This window comes from Pezoporus flaviventris, unplaced genomic scaffold (assembly GCF_033815535.1).
Source record: "Pezoporus flaviventris isolate CSIRO_AGI_PZ_B2104156 unplaced genomic scaffold, CSIRO_AGI_Pfla_v1 ptg000005l, whole genome shotgun sequence".
NCBI classification, from domain to species: Eukaryota; Metazoa; Chordata; class Aves; order Psittaciformes; family Psittacidae; genus Pezoporus; species Pezoporus flaviventris.
In genome coordinates, this window is record NW_026892553.1 from 21,420,076 (window position 1) to 21,440,188 (window position 20,113).

At 51.4% G+C, this 20,113-nt stretch overlaps 2 protein-coding genes across 2 annotated transcripts; one reads left to right on the plus strand and one right to left on the minus strand.

Annotated features, from left to right (window-relative positions):
• Window positions 1-594: 594 nt before the first annotated feature.
• SNX12 (sorting nexin 12) lies at window positions 595-4,619 on the minus strand. The gene is made up of 4 exons (XM_061446317.1): window positions 4,218-4,619; window positions 1,509-1,604; window positions 1,174-1,298; window positions 595-787 (listed from the first exon to the last, which is right to left on the minus strand). Exons 1-4 carry the CDS (start codon window positions 4,380-4,382, stop codon window positions 685-687), a joined length of 489 nt encoding a protein of 162 aa, XP_061302301.1. The 5' UTR covers window positions 4,383-4,619; the 3' UTR covers window positions 595-684.
• A 490-nt stretch (window positions 4,620-5,109) lies between these two features.
• FOXO4 (forkhead box O4) lies at window positions 5,110-19,275 on the plus strand. Its single transcript, XM_061446316.1, has 3 exons — window positions 5,110-5,638; window positions 15,504-16,736; window positions 17,963-19,275. Exons 1-2 carry the CDS (start codon window positions 5,258-5,260, stop codon window positions 16,716-16,718), a joined length of 1,596 nt encoding a protein of 531 aa, XP_061302300.1. The 5' UTR covers window positions 5,110-5,257; the 3' UTR covers window positions 16,719-16,736; window positions 17,963-19,275.
• Window positions 19,276-20,113: the final 838 nt, after the last annotated feature.

A 20,113-nucleotide genomic window follows, 5' to 3' on the forward strand; every position in this document is an offset into this window, starting at 1 on the left:
CCCCAGCTTCCACACACCAAAACGCCTACAGAGAGCACACATTATGGAAACCCCTTGAGCTGCCAGCAGCACGTTAGGAAGGAGGGAGATTAACACAGATACAGCTCACGGGTCCGTAACGCAGGAGTCTGAGAGCAGGATTAGAGGAGGTCCTTGCCCAGGAAAGTCTCAGCACTTCCATACAGTGAAGAATGGGGGTTTCATGCAGGGTGAATGGGGTGGATGAGAGACCAACACACCCAGGCACCTACTTGCTGTTCTGGATAGTTACTAAAACTCGTAACACCTGATGTGATCCCTGACCATGACAACTGCTATTCTTCAGTCTCCTGCAGAGATGCTTGGGGGCTGCACAGACAGGGGGGAGTGAATGTCATCTCATACCTTCCTGTTCAGGGAGAGAGGCAGCTCCTACACCATAACGTCATAAGCAAGCTCCTGCTCCACACCACACCTGCCCCTCGGCACAGGACAACACACTCACTTGCATAAGTCTTCATACTTTAGGCCAAGACCACAGCCCAGTAGAACAAGCTGCTGCCAGTTACAAAAGAGGAAAATACTGAACAAACTGGGAGGTTCAAGAGAGGAAAAGCTGGTTCAGAGAAGACAGATTTAGTGTAAAAATAAATGTCATTTTTGCAGGAAGGAGGGTGGAATGGAGGAAGACGCTGCCAGGTGCTCCTACTGGCGTACTTTCCCTGGGACGTAGTTCCTATCAATAGTCTCCTCTTGCAGGAACATGTGTAAGCAGCGCTCATTCTGTGCCAGGGGGTGTCCAGCAATTCTGGAAGAAAATTAGATGTGGGGGTCAGCAGAGCCACCAGCAGAACCCCGCCCCTGCCCTCCTCACAGAGCAGCCAGCTGGAGGCACCCAGGCTCAGGCCATGGTCACCGGTCAGCAGGGCCAGAGAGAAGTGCTTGAGCACAGCGTGCTTCTCCCCCCACCATCCCGAATCCAGGCCACCCTGTCAGTGGGTCTCTGCAGCACAGCTGTCCTCTCGTATCCTTGTCACTCTCAGAAGAGAACACTGAGCAGAACCCACAGCTTTGGCACCGTGCTTTCATTACCCGGCTGCAGACACGGCACCTGAGGGCAGGCTCCCTCCCGGCCAACCCACGGCCCTCGTGGCTGGAAAGGCAGCACACAGCAACGCAGGACATGGGGCTTACTTGTTAATAAACTGTTCTAGTCCCTGTCTCCGCTCCTCAATGAAGGACTCCTCAAAGATGCCTTCGTCTCCCCGGAAGGGAAGCTGTCGTTTCAAAGCTTTTCCAGGCAGTGGTGGCACTACAATCTGAGAGCACAGACCCATCCCGTCAGCACAATGGCCATCCGCTAGCGGTTTGCCTATGACACTCACCGCCAGCCCCATTATGTGGCTAGAGATTAAACCCCAAGAGCTGCCCACCACCACCGCCTCTCTTCTGGGTGGGTCAAGATTATTGCTACAACTGTTCCCATATGTCCTGGCTGCAGGAATAGGCAGGTCTCAGCCAGGCCTCACCTTACTGTCCCGTTCCAGCTCATTCTTCAGCCATTCGAAGTCACTGTACCGTCTCCTCACACACGACTCTTTCAACTTGAAGATCGGGAGGTTTGTCTGTAACAAAGAGAAGCAGTTCATGTACAGGTTGCTTTGGAAGGCAGACAGGATTTCAACATGTAACTGAAACCTGAAGCTGTGTATAGAAAACCAAGCCCCCTGAGAAAGAGGCATCATGAGCACACCCAACTGCTTTATTTAGGACATAAGCACTGAAATGCTTCAGAATCAAGCAAGTCCTTGCCAGGCTGCTCAGAACCACCCCCTCCCCTCAAGTGACTATTTCAGGAGCACACCCCCTCCAGGGGCACGCTGGAACCAGGGCTCACAATCAGAGAAGGCCGATTTCTTTCTTTACCCCCGAGTTCACTCCTTTTTGCAGTGATCTATGAGAGAGCTTCACACCAGCCTGCAGAGCAGAAGAACCTCAGAGCCAACACTGGCACTCACAGGGAAGAGCTAAGGAAGGAAATCTTGTCCCAGCAACTGCTCAAGGTCAGATCTCCCGCTACAGTCCTCCCTAGAAACAGATCGCTTGCCCTAACAAGAGAGCAGCCTTTCCATCTCTGGCTTCTGTCACTGGAGGAACATGCAGCACTTCCCACCTTCCTCCCCTATCACTGTCTTGAGACTGACAGCTACAGCAACTTCACCTTTACCCCGTCAGTGCAGCCGAGAACGTCCAAGGAACAGAAGCAGCCAGACCTTCTGATAAGCAGCGCCCAGATGAACACAGGTACTGCTGCAACGTGTTTAACTATGTTCTTAGGAGGTCTGTGAAATAAAATCAACCACTTTCCACCTTCAAAGTGTCTCTGCAAGAGCTAGTTTGGGGGGACTAAGAGGTTCTCCTTGCCCCCTGCCAGGCACCCTTTGGCTGGCTGATGGAAACCAAGTGTCATAACAGGTAAAGGCAAAAACCCAATTCTGAAAGGCACCGGGGACTTGGCCGTTAAATCACCCTGTGAGCAGGAGTCAGCACCAGTGCTGTGACACACTAAAGGGAGTCTGTTTCAGGGGAAGCGCAACTTTACTTCTTTGCGCTATCAGATGCAGAGCTGTGAAGAGGTCGCCACTTGAGCCTGGTTAAGGCCCAGGAAAGAGAACCCTGCAAGAAGTGCCCGGCCTCTCTGCACATGGCTGGATCACGGGCTCTCTGTAAAATGATCAATCTGACTTGGCGACATGGACAGTGGGATCAAGCACCCTCAGCAAGTTTGCCCACACCACCAAGCCGTGCGGTGTGATCCACACATGGGAGGGAAGGGATGGGATAAAGAGGGACCTGGACAGGCTGCAGAGGTGGGACCATGTGAACCTCATGGAGTTCAACAAGGCCAAGGGCAAGGTCCTGCCCCTGGGTCGGGGCAATCCCCAGCACAAACACAGGCTGGGGGGGACAGGATGGAGCAGCCTGAGGAGAAAGACTTGGGGTGTTGGCTGAGGAGAAGCTCCCCATGACATGGCTTCAGTGTGTGCTTGAGCCCAGAAAACCCTATGTGCTGGGCAGCATCCCCAGAGCATGAGCAGCAGCTCAGGGAGGGGATCCTGACCTCTGCTGTGCTCTGGAGAGACCCCCCCCCCCGCAGTCCTGATCCAGCTCTGGGGCAACAGCACAAGAGGGACATGGAGCTGTTGGAGCGAAGCCAGAGGAGGCCACGGAGCTGCTGTGAGGGCTGGAGCAGCTCTGCTCTGGAGCCAGGCTGAGAGAGCTGGGCTGGGTCAGCCTGGAGAAGAGAAGGCTCCTGAAGGGGAGACCTGAGAGCAGCTCCAGTGCCTAAAGGGGCTGCAGAAAAGCTGGAGAGGGGCTTAGGACAAGGGATGGAGGGACAGGCCAAGGGGAATGGCTTTAACCTGCCCGAGGGGAGACCGAGATGAGCTCTGAGGCAGAAGCTCTTCCCTGTGAGGGTGCTGAGGCGCTGGCACAGGGTGCCCAGAGAAGCTGTGGCTGCCCCATCCCTGGCAGTGTTCAAGGCCAGGTTGGACACAGGGGCTTGGAGCAAGCTGCTCTAGTGGAAGGTGTCCCTGCTCGTGGCAGGGGTTGGAACTAGATGAGGTCCCTTCCAACCCAAACCAGTCTGGTGTTTTATGAGCCAGGAGGGGTAGCTGGACTGTACTGTGATCAGGTCCCGAGATACTGCTTAGACAGCACTCCTTTCTCCTCCCCTGCTTCAGATACCCAGCTGCATGCAGTCACGCCTTGCTCAGCAACCACGCAGCAGTGCTCAAGTGCCAGGCCATGGACCCTCGAGGGGACAGCGGCAGGAGCCTGCTGAGGCAGCACCCTCCCTGTCCCTGTGCACACCAGCGCTCGCTGCGTGCCGAAGGGCCCCTGCAAACCCGCCAGCCCCGGTGCTGACCTTGAGCCCCGGACCGCGAAGAGCCGCAGGCAAGCTGCCAGCCCCGCCCGGCACCGCTGGGCCCGCGGCGCAGCTCCCCAGGCCCGGACACTCCGAGCCCCCGGAACGGCGCCCGGGGCCGCCCTGGCCGGGTCCCGCCGCACCCACCGTGCAGGCCGCGCTCGACCCGAGCAGCGGGACCTCCCCGGCCCGGCCCCGCGCAACGAGTGCGGCCGCTCCTCCCCGGGCCGTACTCGCGGCCGCTGGCAGCGCAGCCCCGCCCGGGTCCCCAGGACCCGCCCCGGGCCCGCAGGCCTCGCGAGGGCCGCACCCGCATCCGCAGCTCGTAGCTCGTGTATCTGGCGCGGCCCATGCCCACGGTCTGCGGGTTGAAGATGTCGATCTCGAGGAAGTTGCTAGGCGGCCCGTACGCGTCCGTGAGGTCCTGCGGCTTGGCGTTGAGACGCCGGGTGTCCGCCACCGCCGCCTCCGACATGGTGGTGGTGGTGCCGCCGCCGCCGTCCGCCGCCGCACCCGGCCCGCCCGCTGCCGCAGCCCGCCCTGCCTGCGCACGGCGCGGCGCCGCCCCTCTGATGCCTGCATAACTCAGCGGGTATCCAGGGTTCGGGGCCTCTCAGCTGCCGCCGCGCCCCGGCCGCCAGCGCCACCGCCTGCATAAGCGGAATAGGTATTCAGGGCGCGGGGCTGGACACGGCGCTGCCCCGGAACCTGCACGGCGGGCTCGCTCACGGCGCTGCCCGGTACGCTCCAGCGCGGTCCCCGCGGGACGATGCCGAGCCCTGGGCCGCGCCGGGAGCCTGGGCTGGCGACTAGGGTGCGGAACCGCAGCACGTACTTAGGAACTGCGCCATACAGGGCCCCGGGCAGGGCCAGCCCCGGGCGCTGTACGAGGTGCAGAGCGCCGGGGCCCCGGAACGTGGCTGCGGACTGAGGGGCTCGGGCCCGTCACGGCTCGCGCTGAGGCGTGTCCCGGACCCGGGCTCCCTGCCGGGGCGGAGCTCCCGGACCCGCACCCCCGAGCGCGGCGGGCACAGAACCGAGGCCGGCCGGGGGCGCGCCGCCTGCCACGCGCACCCTCCGCGGCCTGACCCCGCCCCCGGGGCGGTGCACGCTGGGTTTTGTAGTCCTCCGGCCGTGCCGCGCCGCGTACCACCGCCTCGCCGGCACTACGACTTCCGGCGTGCCCCTCGCGCGCAGGCGCAATGAGTGGCGCTGCCCGCTGGTAAACAGAGCGGCGCGGCGGGGCCCAGCGCTCACAAAGCGGCGCGGGCAGGGGCGAGGCCGATGCGCTGCCGGGGGTTCGCTCAGCCCCAGAGGCGACGGCGCTGAGGTGCGGGGTGGGGAGGACCCATGGCGGAGGCGGGCGGCGCCGCGGCGGCGCCCGACATCGACCCCGACTTCGAGCCGCAGAGCCGGCCGCGCTCCTGCACCTGGCCCCTGCCGCGGCCTGAGCTGCCGGCGGAGACGGGCGGCGCGGCGGGCGCGGCGGAGGAGAGCGCGGGCGGCGCGGCGGCGGGCCCCGGGCGGGCCGAGGGGGCGCGGGCGGCGGCGCGGAAGGGCGGCTCCCGGCGCAACGCCTGGGGCAACCAGTCCTACGCCGAGCTCATCAGCCAGGCCATCGAGAGCGCCCCCGAGAAGCGGCTCACGCTGGCGCAGATCTACGAGTGGATGGTCCGCTCCGTCCCCTACTTCAAGGACAAGGGCGACAGCAACAGCTCCGCCGGCTGGAAGGTGCGCGACGGGGCGGGAGGGATGGGCCCGGCCTTCGGCGGGGCTCCCGCGGCGGGCCGGCGCCGGGGCGACGTGTCGAGGAGCGACTGCCCGAGGCGCTTTCCTGCTCCTCGGCCTCTCCCCGGCCCTTTCCCTGCGCTCACCTGGCGCCACTCGTCCCTACTGGGGTTCGGCGGCGGTGCCAGCGGGGGGCCGGGGGTTCTGCTCTGCTGGAGCCGCTCGGCTCGGCTGGTGCGGGTTTGCCCGCCCGGGGGCGCGGGGACGGGGCTTTCCAGACCCAGCCCGAGCTCAGGCTCTGTGCAGTTGGAACAGGGAGGAGCGGGCGTCTCAGGGTGGGTGGTTACGGCACAGCCCTGTGAGACGGCTTTGTGTGCCCTTCGAGTTCGGGAAGTTGTCCAGGAAGGAGCCAGGGGCGGTAAAAAAGGCCGTGATAACCGCTGTGCGAGGCGAAGCATCAGTTGAAGGGGTTTTAAACGCAAGGCTGTGGTGCTTTGTCACATGACTGTGCTGAAGCTCAATATAAATAACTGTTTCATAACAGGCATTCTTGGCTTTCAGGAGACTCCTTTTAAAAAGGTTGTTGTGTCCCAGAGCAGTGTCAGCATTGTGGCCACGCAGGGACCGGCAATCTCGGCTGGAGTTCAGAAAAGTGAAAGCAATATCCTGCTCTAGGGTCTCAGCGTTGTATTCTCCTCTTGTTCTGGAAGTAGGCGTGTGGGAAGCTCTATTAAAAGAGCTATTCTCAGTTTCTGTCTTCTGTAGGCAGCAGCTGGTTGTTCCCATCTCTTTAGTCAAGCGGACTCCAGTGAAGAGGAAGGGAGATGTGAGAGTTTTCTTGGCAAATGGTCTCTCGGGCTGTCCTGATCTATCACAGTGGATGCTGTGGTGACTGTAGTCTAAAGACTCTGTTCTGCTCTTGCTACAGGCTGGAGTTGTGTTTGTTTGGCTCCTGGTTGCAGTGTACCTCTCTGTTTGCGGTGTTGGTTAGCAGTTCATCACAGCTTGAGACACCGTGGTTTAGGGCTTCCGTGACTCCAGCCACATGCTCCTCTGCCTATGTGACTGAGCAGTAAGTCAGCACAGAGAGTGAATTCTGCTTTTTCTGGCAGGTGAGCTTTCAGCTGGCTCAGCTCTCAAGTGGCACCCCATGTGGTTGCATGAGTATGAATGTTTGCCCGACAGAAGGTAGGAATGCAGTGAGAGGGACACAGATGTCACAGCCTAGGCTGGCACAGGTAGATAGAAAGACCATCTTTTCCATGTATCCTGCTCACTGACATGTCTTGGAGAGCACACGTTATTTCACTGAAACTTTTTTTTCTCTCCTTTGTGCAGGTTGAATCCTCCTAATTAAGACCTGATTTGGGGCAGTGCTTGGGTGCATTTTCTTTCTCTTCAGAAGATTTAGTGCTCTCACTGGAAGATAGTTCTTGCTTCCTCAGGCTAGGTGTGCTGTCCTGGTCCTGCTGCCACTGTGTGGAGTCATTACTTTGGCAGACAGCTTATGGAGCTGGTACATTTTCTTTTCACGAATATGTCTGTACCTGTTTGGCAGGAGTGCCTGAGACTACTCTTCTGAAACGTATCCACGATATTGTGGGGAAGGTGGGCTATAGCAAAGTGTCCAGCTGGACTGGATGCTACCTACTGGAAAAGGTAGACTTCTGGCTGTATTAAGTGTGGCTGTTCTTTTGCTGTATTCATTTATGTGCAACAGGACCATCGGTCTTCGTAATTACTCTGTGGTTTAACTGTGTATCTGTTTTGGGAAGCGCAGTTGGACTTAACTTGCAGAAAGGTGGGAATGAGAACTTGTGCATGTGTGAGGTCCCTGCTCAGAGACTGTTGTTGGAGCTGTACTGTGATGACTGTTCAGTGGGAAATTCAGTTGTAGGTTTTCATCCTGGGAGTGGACTAACTCTGGCTGGCTTTAGGAGGGGAAGAGAACAGAAACCTCTTCCCAGGAAAGATGTGGGAGGGCAGAATGCCAGCATTGGTGGTGGCAATCAGCCTGCCTTTTGATTAGTGCAGTTTCAGACCCTTGATTTGAACCTGCAAACAGAAAACCATGGTAGAAATGCAGATGAAACTGTTACAGTGCCGGGGAAAATGCTTATAAAAACTTGTTTCCATTTTTAGCAAATACTGTCAGAGTTTGAGGGGTGGGGGAGTGTGGTTAACCTTACATGCTCAGTAAGAGGCTGCCTTTTCTTCCCTGTTCTCGCCAGTCCTGTTGGCAGGGCTTGGCAGCATGTGTGCCCCATCACGTGTGACTGCAGAGCTCTGAATTCTACTCTTGTTTTGTTATGTTAACGATGTTAACAATCAGCTCTATAGATTTGCAAGAGGTTTTGTTTGTTTTACTGACTTTATTTGCATCAAGGTGCATTGGATGGAAGCAGGTTAGACACAGTTTTAAAGATGCGGAATCAATCAAACGAGTTCAGTTTGATTTTGTGGACTTCGAGTAAATTATTAGAGTTACTTAAATTTCATTTTAATAAATTAAATTTTATTACATTTATGTAGGTGTGTGTTTTATATTTAAGACAAACTGAATAAATGTGTTTCTTTAGCTGAGGAATGGACCTGCCTGGTGCTTTGTTGTCATTCTTCTGGTTATTTTTTAAAGCTGTGGAGCTCTGCTTCTTTTCTATTTATTTATTTTTAATAATCTGTGAAGTAAAAGGAAATCGTCTGGAACTTTTTTTGCTTTATTGATTCCTCAGTTTTGAACTGAATGAGTTGGGATAAAGGAAATTGATGTGGAGCTGCAGCTAAATGCTGATGCAGCATTTGGGTGCCTGTGAATATTACAGTTCCTAGTTCTGGTATTTCTGTGTTGTTTGGGCAAGTGGTACTGACAATGCATCTTACCTGTATGTAGTGTAGTTCTAATAGGGAATTTTAAATGGGAATTTAAAAGAAATGTGCCTTTAAAAACTTTTAAAATCTACTTTAGTTAATATAAATCCCATCAAGTCCTTGTTGCTTCACAAGTACTTTCCAGCTGTCCTTCTCCACTATACAATGGGGGGAAATGCAGCTGTTGCAAACTGCCAGGGTGTAACCCCTGTGGATTCCGGAAGGATCTGTGTTTCGAGGAAGGTAGTGTTTGCTGTTCTTGAACTCCTCCGAGCGCTTTGTAAAGGACAGATTTGCTGGTGTGCGGCTGAAGTTAAGAATTAACCAGCCTGAAAGACAGAAATGCCCTCGCAGGGGCACGTGTGGTGCTGCTGCTTTGTAATCCTCGGTTCTCTGCAAGCTGCTCTGTGCATAAGAGGATAATTCCTTCTGGCTTTCTGATTATTTGGAGAGCAAGGTGTTGAGGGTTTTGAATAAAGCAGAAGCTCATAAACCCCCCTGAAGCAGCCTCATGGCTGCATTTCTCACATCCATGAGAGGGTTCAGAGGAGAACCACAAAAATCATGAGTGGCTGAAGCACCTCTCCTGTAAGCAAAGGCCGAGAGAATTGAGGTTGTTCAGCTGAAGAAGAGAAGACTCTGGGGAGACCTTATTTCGGCCTTTCAGTTCTTAAAAGGGACCTATAAGAAGGATGGGGAGAGACTTTTCAGCAGGGGCTGTTGCAGCAGGAGGAGGGGTGGTGGGTTTAGACTGAAAGAGGGAGATTGAGGCTGGATGTGAGGAAGAGACTTTGTAGAGTGAGGGTGGTAAAATCCTGGCACAGGTTGTCCAGAGAGGTGGTGGATGCCCCATCCCTGGAGACATTGCAGACCAGGCTGGATGTGGTTCTGAGCAACCTGGTCTGGTTGAACATGTCCCTGCCCATTGCAGGGCATTGGACTGGATGAGCTTTGGAGGTCCTTTCTCACCTGAACCATTCCGTGAGTATGAGCAAGTTGGACACAATGAAGAGCTGTTGAGGACAAGTTAAGGACTTTTCTTCCTCAGTGAGACATCCTGTGTGTTCTCTCCAAGCTGTTGTCTTTCCCTTTGTAGGAACAGAATGAACTTTAAGGCTATCATTTTCACCCTCCAAAGATGCTTCACTGGAGCAGAAATTGGGCATTTCCTATGCTTGCATTGGAAAGGAAAGAACAAATGATGCTGCAGTGTTGCCTGAGGCAGGGGGGGTTGGAACCAGATGATCTTTAAGGTTCCTTCCAACCCAGACCAGTCTGTGATTAGTTGCAGGAGGCTGAAGTCACACCTCTGCATTCTGGTACTTTGCCTCCATTCACGTGTGTACCTGTAAGTACACATACTGTATGTGTACAGCTCAGGTAGTTGTATTATGATTAAAAAATTGCCAAGCATTCTGCTTGTCTGAAACGGAATGTGTCATCCACCTGGAAACTCAGCTCGCTCTTCCTCTTTGTTACAGTAGGCAGCGTTTTACTTTCAACCCTCCCATTCCATGCTTGCATTGTATGTGTGTTGCCTGCAGTTGATATTAACCACATGGATCAGGAGACCTGGCTGAGGGCTTTCAGGGCCTTGCATGTGCCCTGCAATTCAGTTTAAGATGACAGTGACTTCACAGCTTCCAGTGCTGTGGTTCCCAGCTTCTCCCAGAGCTGAGGGTGTCTGACTTTTTGTCAGAGCAGGCACAGAGCTCCCTTGGGTTGGAGCAGCTGCTTGTCCTGTGGCCCTCTGAAGCTCCTCCATCTGGCCAGCAGACAAAAGCAAGCCTGTCCATCTTCCGGACTCTTTCTGCCTGCAGTAGCTGGTAGGTTTAGCCACGTTATATTTATGTTTTGCTAATAAATTGAAGTAGTATATACAAAATTATGTGAACCCTTCTTTTGGTAAAGAGGAAAAGTTTATTGTTCATCTGTTCACTGACACATGGACTACTGCTCACCTGGCTTCTATGGGGTTTAGTTTTGGTTTCTGTAGTCAGACCTACAAAAAAAGCAATGGTTGGTTCCTAAAGTGGTCACATCATCTGTTTGCTTTTATCTATCTGGACTGTGGTGGAGTGTCCCCATATCTTTGAAGAATTTTTTTGGCTCAGAATTGTAGCTTCTTAACAGGGACAGGTGAAGGCCCAGATCACTCCTTGGAGAGCTTGCTTATTCCACAAAGAAACCCTTTACCTGGAAGAAACATTTGGTGGGAACGCTTCACACAGGTTTGCTCTTGACTTCTAGTAATGATAATATCAAGGTGATGGTTTGAGAAGACATTCAAAGTGTTTCCCAGTCTTTGCTCACAGAGGCATAACTGACTTGATGCTGTAAAGCAAAAGGTTGGTACAGATTAAGACCGGTTAATCTGTATTGATGGTGTAGGTGCTGCTTCCTTCTAAATTGGGATTATTTTGGTTTCTGGAAGTTGCTGCCCTGAAAGGGGAGGGAGGGTCTGGCTCTTTGAATCCAGAGTAGCTGGGGCTGGGTGGAAACTGCTGGACTCTTGCCACTACCTTGTATGCTCCCAGATGCATTCATGTGGTGGTAGTGATGTGTGCTTGTGGCAGCAGGATGTTCTCTGTCCCAGCTGCTGACAGCCTAGCTGGATTTTGTTAAAGTAGGGGAGACAATAACAGAAGCTGAAGGACAGTTGTTCAGAGGCTGTAGTGAAGAGTCTAGCAGGGAAACCTGAGGAGCATGGGTGGGTTTTGTCCATCAGTCTTTCTTTTAACAGAATCTTCCCTTTTAATCCCACTAATCCTTAAATCGTATGGCCACAGCAAGCAGTGGTGAGGAGGGAGGAAGGCAGCTGGGTATGGCAGGGTGGTGGCAGTGACGGGAGGATGGTGGAGTGCTGGGTCTGGAAAATGAGGCAGTGTGTAGGAAGAAGATGATGGTCTGAGTCTGGGGTCACCAGGTGCTCTATTTTTCAGATGGGATAAAACATAGTGATGAGTGGTCAGCTGTGGGTGAGGGCCCACCATTGCAATGAAGGAATACGTACTTAACCCTTGTTAAAGTGCCATTAACAGCTCCTTCTCCCAAACAAGCTGCAATGCTCAGAGTGAGTATGGAAGTGTAAGATTAACTTTTTCACTTGAAGCCTTACTGAGTGTAGTTGTTCCCCTCAAAAGCAGGAGCCTGTCTTTTGGCAAAAGGCCATTTGCCCCCTGGAGTGCCAGTCAAATTACCTGGAGATTTTTCTGCTACATTTTTCTGCTCTCTGCCAGTTTGTTCTGGAAAGCTGCTTTGCTGAAAGATTGTTCCTTGCAGCATGGCTTAATTTTCCAGGCAGTCCTAGGAAAAGGCTGCTGCTGAGATGTGTTCCAGCAAGTTTTTTCTGCTCTGTCAGCTTTTGATATACAATAAAAGCTGTTCAGCTTTTGTGGTATATGCCTGCCTGTCCTGGTAAACTTGAAAATCGCCCTGGCCTTTGTTTTTTAAAGAGCTAGGATTTTCTTCTGGGCTCCCACTGAAACATTACAGAAAGGAAAACATGGACCTGCTCAAGCAAGTCCAGAGGAGGCCATGGAGATGCTGCAGGGGCTGGAGCAGCTCTGTTCTGGAGCCAGGCTGAGAGAGGTGGGCTGGGTCAGCCTGGAGAAGAGAAGGCTCCTCTCTTGTAGTGGGAGAGAAGGAGCTGGATGCAGTGCTTCAGGTGGGGTGCATCTGTTCTTAGAAGAAAGTACATCGCAGGAGGTGAGTTTAAACCTGTTTTTTAGTGTGAGGAACCTTCAAGTCTGAACAAACCATCCTGGATGTTCTGACCTGCTCTGAGTAAAACTTTGGGTTTGTGGTAGATTACCTCAACCTTACCTACATAGCCATATAGTCCCCTGGGAAGGCTTTCACTGGCATGCTCTCTTCTGTATGCGTTTTTCCATGCTATTTGGGTATTCATGGCAGCTGCCCGGAAGGCTGATCCACTGGGATAATTGCTTGGTTGTGCTGCGAGCTTCTGGGGCTAATTTCCCATCCTGAGACTGAAGCACTGTTTGTTGCTGGGCAGTGTCCGCAGCACCACTGAGGCTGGTGTGGGGCAGGCCTGGGCCATTGGTGAGAAGTGCTCCTGCCCTTTAAATAGGGCTGGGAGATTTTATCAAAATACTTATTCTATGTTGTAACTGAGATGTGGTAAGCAGCGGGTGTCTGCTGCTCGTCATGCTCCTGTGGCTGGGCCATGTGTCCTAGCTCGTACCCCAGTGGTTGAGGCCCTTTTTGAACAGGCTCCCTCCAGTGTACAAGAGATGTCTTCAGCCACGCTCTTGGGGTTTCTTCCGTACTGTCACGGATTTCAGATGGTTTTGTCTGAAGATGGCTCCAGGAGTAACTTCTGATCTCCCATGGGTTACACATACAGGTTTCCACTGCAATACTTAATGTACAGTCACAAGAGCCTGTATAAGATGCGTGAATAAACAACAATAACCATCCCAAACTATTTGTTGAGGAGGTCCCTAAGAATTTGGAGGATTCCTGCCTCTGCCTCTTCCTTCAGGTCATGTTTCCTTATGGTCAAAGATGTTGCAGAGCCAAGCTCTTGTGTGGATGGCTGGTGCTCGAACCATGGGGATCCCACACTGCTGAAGCTGAGCATCTAAAAAGTTAATGTCATCTGTATGTTTCTGGTTTGAGTTGCTCAACATGGAGCAAGGAAACGCGTCAGGGTTGCCTGGGTGACTCGGCTGTCATTTCCCTCTGTCAGGTTTGACCTGGAGTTCTGTGATTTTTAAGGGAGGATAAGGCTGCTTTGCAGTTGGGTTAGCTCTCTGAGCAAGCTCATAGGGTCACCAATGCCTCTTTATTAAAGGAGCAGAGTTTGAAGATGAGGAAGGAGTGCTACAGCAATTACCTGTTTCTGCAGCTATTAGCTGTTATGTCAGTTCAGCAGTAACATGCAGAAACACTTTGAGACTGTTTCATGAAAGGTATTAGGCTTCACATATCTGTGTTCTTGTGAATCTTGCGCTTACTCCCGGATGTCTCTCTTCAAGCTGCTTTTCAGCCAAAAAAATCTGGAAAACGGCTTACTAACATTGTCCCTTCTGATACCCAAAGTGGAGCTGTTTTTCTTGAGGTCTCAGAAGTGCCAGTGTGCTTTTGCTGACCCAGGAATTAAAACCCTGCCTGTAGCCATGCATGAGAAGACGACAGAATATTTGGGATGTTTTGAAGTCCTGGACCTACTGGTTTAAAGTTCCATTTTAGTAAATTGAGTTGAACAGTAGCTGGTTATGAGACTCCAAATGTACACTGTGTGTACAAGCTGCCGGGTCATTCCTGACAGGACTGGGTGTCATCATGAGTTCACAGGTTACTTTCAGAAGAATAAATGAAGAATTGGTGCCAACCTGGTGGTTCCTGTTGCTGCAGGAGTATGTACTCACAGTAATGCACATCAAGCTGGGAAAGGGGGGGGGGGGGGGGCATTCTTTGGAAAGGAAATGAACAGCCTTCTGGGAGGCATGGTACCAGTCTGAATTACTTTCTTCACCACTTGAAGGGAAAGAAAGCTTTATTTGGAGAAGGTGCCAGCAGGAGTGTTGTACAGCTGTGACTGTGAACAACGCAAATCATAAAGCTGTGTAAGAGCATTGACTAACGCATGTTCCATCAGGCCCTGGCTCTGCAGTAACCCTTGGGGCGCTCTCCAAGTCAGAGCACATGTATGCTTTGATACTGATTGCAATAAGCAGTCAGTCTGCTCCACGTTCCCAACAGCCAAAGCTAACAGTGATTCTCACACCTTCTTCCCTCTCCATGCAAACTTTCCGCTTTCCCTGTGTTGTTTATCTACATCTGCTTTGTTCTAGGATAGCACTTTTGGTGAGGTGGCCAAAATTAGCATGGGGAGGACTTGTCCGAGAGGAAAAGGGTGGGGAGAGGGAAGGCAGCAGGCAGGAAAGAACTGTGTTGAGAGGTGGTGGGAAAGGGTGGTAAAAGCACAGTTGACTTGCTTCAGAATTAAGAGGGAATGCATGAAAGCTGAAGGCTGCTGTTTGCCTTTTAGTTTGTGTGAGAAAGATCTTGCACTTGGACCACTGCTATGCTACCAGCGTAGCACCTTTCAAGGATGTGTTTGACCATCTAAACAAATTAAATGCAACTATCAAACACATGCATGACACAGGCCTCAAGGGGAGTCATGGAAGATCTCTTCAAACAGGGAGCTACTGCTTGCTCAATCTAAAATACCAGGGCTTTTAGCAGTTGCGGGATGGAAATCCAGTTTGATGATGGTGTACAGATATGTCAGCTTGCAGTTTCTAGCAAAGCCAAAAGAAGGGAGTTAGGAGAGGCAAGGAATATATCTTGCCAAATGGAAAGGTAGGAGAGACTCAAACTGGCATGTGCTGTGTCTACCAAACATCTTGCCCTATGAGAAACACAGGCAGAGGAAGGCGTGCTGCCTCTGTGCCCAGGGAGGCTGTCAGGCTCTAGGATTCCTGGGACTCTTGTTCCACAAAGTTTCCCCGTGTTTCTCTGGCTCTGGGATGGAGATAGTGCTGGGTGTACGGAATTAGAAGTGGTTTGCTCTTTCTCTGTACCCAGTCTATTTTATTTGCTGCCAGGCTGTGCTTAAAATGTTCAGCCACGGTTATGCTCAGTAGTGGGGTTGGCAGCAAGGTGGGAGCAGCATTAGCTCAAATGAGGTTTATGTTGAAGCTGCAACCTGTATTTGGGAAGGGACTTGCTTGCTCTGGGGTATGCCTAATTTTTGCAGATTCTGCATTGTCTTGAAAAGTTCTTTTGTTAGAATTTTGCTAGTTGTGGTAGTTTCACCCTTGGTGCTGCAGTGAGATGTGGCACTGCGTGCTAGTGCTGTCAAGCATATTCAAGGAGGTATAGCAGTTTTTACTGGGTAGGTCTTTGTTATAAGTTTATTCTCTATGAACTGTCTGAATATGTTTATGCTCATGCAGTGTCTCGATGGGAAAGTTCCTCATATCCTGCTTTTGTGTTTCTGGTTTTCTGTGGTTTTTTTTTTCAGAACTCTATTAGACATAACCTGTCCCTGCACAGCAAGTTCATTAAAGTCCATAATGAAGCCACAGGGAAGAGTTCTTGGTGGATGCTTAACCCTGAGGGTGGTAAAAGTGGCAAAGCACCAAGAAGAAGAGCTGCCTCCATGGACAACAGCAGCAAACTTGCAAAAGTCAGAGGTAAAGCATCCAGAAAGAAGCCTCCTCTCCAGTCTGCTCCAGAATCTACTGCTGACAGTCCTGGCTCCCAGTTCCCTAAGTGGCCTGGGAGCCCATCGTCAAGAAGCAATGAGGACTCTGACATGTGGAACACATTCCGGCCTCGAACCAGTTCCAATGCAAGCACCATTAGTGCCAGGCTTTCTCCTATCCTGACAGAGCAGGATGACCTCCATGATGAAGAACTACTTCCTTCTCTGGTGTACTCTAGTGCATCCAGCAATGTTCCACCTACTGTGACTGAGGAGCTTGAACTCATTGATGGGTTAAATTTGATGTCTCCCAGCTCATCTGTGTTATCTACCCAGCAATCTCCCTCGAGTGGTCAGACCCAGAGAGATTCCAGCTTTTCCTTGCGGAATGCAGCTGGTCAGACCACTACTTTTGGCAATTCCCTGTTTAATCCTGTTGATATCTCACTACAAAGTTCTGTCAGCCATTTCTCTGCCCCTCAGAGCTTGGAAGCTCTTCTGACATCCAGCTCTCCACCTCCAAGGGATGTTATGATGACTCAGGTGGATCCAGTTCTCCCGCAGACTGGTAACAGGATGAACAGCCGAACTCTTCTGCTGCTAGGCGGACAAGCTGCCCAGAGTAAGATGAGCTCAGGCAATCCACGAGGAAAGCCTACAGAGCAGCAGGCAGAACCAGTCAGTGCCAGTGTTTTGCCATCAACACTTCCTATAGTAACATCTCAGAATACTGCCAGCATCACCAGTTTGAAGGCTCCGCTTTCTGCAACAACTGCCCAGTCAGTCCAGCTGGGCAGTCCACTGCTTCTTTCTTCTGCTAGCCCTGCTCCCTTGGGATTGAACCAGGACAGGCTGCCCATTGACCTGGACATTGACATGTACATGGAAGACCTTGAATGCGATATGGATTACATCATCAACAGCGAACTTATGGATGGAGAAGGATTGGACTTTAATTTTGAGCCCATTCTGTCTACTCCCAGCTATCCCAGCACCTCACAGGCCTCCAACCATACCTGGGTACCAAGCTAACTTCAGGAGCACAAAAAGGTAGGTGTAGTTATGTAAAATGCTACAGCTCTATAGTGGGAACAGCCCTGTCTGGGATAGTTCCTGTGCCCAGCTCTGCAGCAGTTAGGTACCTCCTTGGAAGTACAGTGCTCTTTGAGTAAAAGCTTCTGGGGGAGCTGCATTCCCTTTCAGAAGGAGAAAAAGCTGTCTAAAGGTAGGTAGATTTAACTCACCAGGTAGTAAACTCCTTTATGGAGTACAGCAGCAACCTGAATGAAATTCCTGTTGTTTCTCACTACCACAGGAGTGTTTTTGAAACACATGCAAGCTGTCCTGTGGTCCTTGGTGCCTTCATTACCTGGGCTTTTTAAATGTAAAGCAGAAAAGCTGAGGGAATGTTTACCGAAGGGTAGGGCCTACTAGTGGTGAAGATGTCTATAATCAAATGCTTAAGAGGTAGAACATGAGCTCTTAACAGCATGGTTATGTTATAGGAGCTATCTGATATTAAAAACAATGGACTTGCTTTGTTCCATGCATGAAGTTCACAGAATCCCAGCCTGGTTTGTGTTTGAAGGGACCTTAAAGCTCCTCCAGCTCCAACCCCTGCCACGGGCAGGGACCCCTTCCACTAGAGCAGCTTGCTCCAAGCCCCTGTGTGCAACCTGGCCTTGAGCACTGCCAGGGATGGGGCAGCCACAGCTTCTCTGGGCACCCTGTGCCAGCGCCTCAGCACCCTCCCAAGGAAGAACTGCCTGAGAGCTCATCTCAATCTCCAAGTTTGTGGGTAGATGGAGGATTTCTTTAAGTGGATGAGATAAAGAGGTTTAGTGTAGGATTTCTAAAAAATTCTTTTTCTTTTTTAATAGTCTCTTCCCTGCCCGCTGATATTTGTGATTGCTTAAGGTGGAGAGTAATTTTTCCTTGCTGCTTTCTTGCAATGCCTCTGGTGTTAGCCAAGTCCTTCTTTAAACCTCCTTATCTTGCAGAGCTTCACTGGTGCCTTCCAGGAGTGCTTACTTTTGACCTTTGTGCTTTCATTTTCTTTCCTTCTCAGTTGTACTCTAAAGCTTGAAGCTGAGCAGTTGTAGCCTCCACTTGACTCTCCATTGGTCAAGGTCTCCTGTGATCTGTGCTTGTTCCTTGATGCAAGCTGGCATCCTTTGAGCAGCAGGGGCTGGTGGATAGTAGTTAACTCCTTACCTGTGCATCCAGGATTCCCACTTAGACTGACATCTAACCGTTCTCTTTATTCTTCTTCCTAGTGTCCTTCAGGTTTGAAGATAGGGTTCTGACTTCACTTCCCACCCTGGCAGAGAAAAGAATGGAGCATGTTGGATTTGGTTTCCCTGCACACCATGCCTTGGGCAGAAGGGGCTGCCCGCCTGGGAAGAAGGGACGACCTGCATCTGGCTGCAACAGGAAGAGCTTAAAAATAACAATCCTGTTGTGTGTCACGGCTCTTCCTACAAACCTACCCTGTCTTGAACCATCAGGAGAGACTCTGGGCTCTACACTTCCAAAGAGGAGCACTGGTAAAAACCTTGGCCAGAAGAGTCTGTGCCAGGCACTAGCGTCTTCCCATGTGAAGAGTTGGGTTTGCTGGAGGAATCTCTCAGTGGCTGTCCTCTCTGCTATGGCAGCAGGTCTCCCAGTGCCTCGGGCTGGTGGAAGGTTGGCTCTGCTCTCTCGTGGCATGCCCTCAGGGGCAGAGTAGTTGGATGTTTTGGTTAAGCCACCAGATTTGCACTTGGTATCCCACAGGCTCACAGAGGGATTGGTAGGAGCTCACTGGTGGAAAGCCTGTGGGAAAAGGGCGTGCCGTTTCAGGGCTTGGTTTCAGTGTTTCAGTGTGCCCACTCTGGAGCATCAGCATCATGCTGCAGGGAAGGGTGGTAATCGTGGTGTAGAAGGCTTCCTCTTGTCCACCTGAATGGAACAGGAGGGCATGGAGTTTTTCACTGTGCCATCTGAGCCCCATTGAATCGGAAGCATGTTTCAAGAAGTCCCTATGCTGTTGTCAGCAATTTCCTGATACACCAGGCTGCTGTAAAATAAGCACAGGTGCTAATAGCTGTTCCTGGGACATCAAAACATCATTTGGGGTTTGTTTCTGCTCTGTCTTGCTACAGCAGAAAAATGGAAAGCCTGGGTGTGGCCTTAACAGAGCCCTGGTTGCTTTTCAGAAGGGCATTTTCTATAGATGAAATATTTTTGTACTAATCTGGGAACTTTCTACAGTGAATATGAAGCCAATGTTAAACGTGTCCCCATTAGGTGTATTAGGCATCTCTCCCTCTGAGAAGGTACCAGTGACAGACTTCTCTTTCAGAGCTGTATTAGGAACAAATGCATTTGGTGTTCGATACTGTATATGATTGAGGGGAAAGAATTGGCAGGTCCCCATGGTTTCAAACCGCCTTGGGGGGAAGACTTGTACATTATTGTAATCTATATGTAAAAGTAGCTGAAAATTACATAGATGCTTTTCTAAACCTTTTTAAATATATATTATATATTTTAATTGAAAATGAGAATATTGGATTAAAAAAACCAACAACAACAAAAAAACCCACAATCCCACATTTCCTGCATCTGTCCATGTGATACCAGGTAACACTACAGCATGGGAGGTAACAGGCCTAAGGCATTTTGGGCCAAGAAGCTGAAAATGTCATTGAAAAGGCAGGAAGGGCAGCCCAGTGTGAGCTGCTCTCCCCAGACCAGGCAGGAGGTGCCTGCATGGCTGTGAATTCAGCCACAGCCACTCAGCCTCCTTCCTCAACTGGGCTGAGAGCATGATGTGAGGAATGCTGATCAGCAGCAGCATGCAGATTCTCAGCTCATCACTTCGGTAGCTGGACTGCAGCTCATACATAGAACAGATTCCCTAGTCAGCTAAGAAGATGGTGTGGACTGGGTCATGCTTAGGTCTGCTGACACTTTTGGTAGGCTTATGAAAGGCAGGATCGGTTGTATTTGACCGCTCCCTTTTTGGTTTCTGCAAGGTTTTGTTTTCTTGGTGAAGTTTCTGCTTCTGTGGGGGGACTTGAAGCCTGTAGGCCCACCCTTAGGAATGTGCCTGGGATCCTGCCCTGTCTTTTTGTTCTTGCAGGCCAGAAGCTAGGAGTCAAGAGTTCAGTTCATTAGGTGGTGTTTCCTGTCTCAGGTGTTTGCAGTGGCAGGATCTATGTGGGACATGCTTTTGTGGTGTTCTGGTAGGCTTGGTCTGGCAGAAAGTCTTTCCAGTCCTTTCTGAAGGTTTGTATCATGCAGTCCAATGAGCCATACTGTTTTACCACCTCGTCTGCTCTGTTTGCATGGGTTTAATTTCATTTTCATCTGAGTGGCAGTGGGAAAAGTGGTTTGTCTGGTTACCTGCAACAAGTAGTCTTCAGCAGTCTTTTAGCATGCTG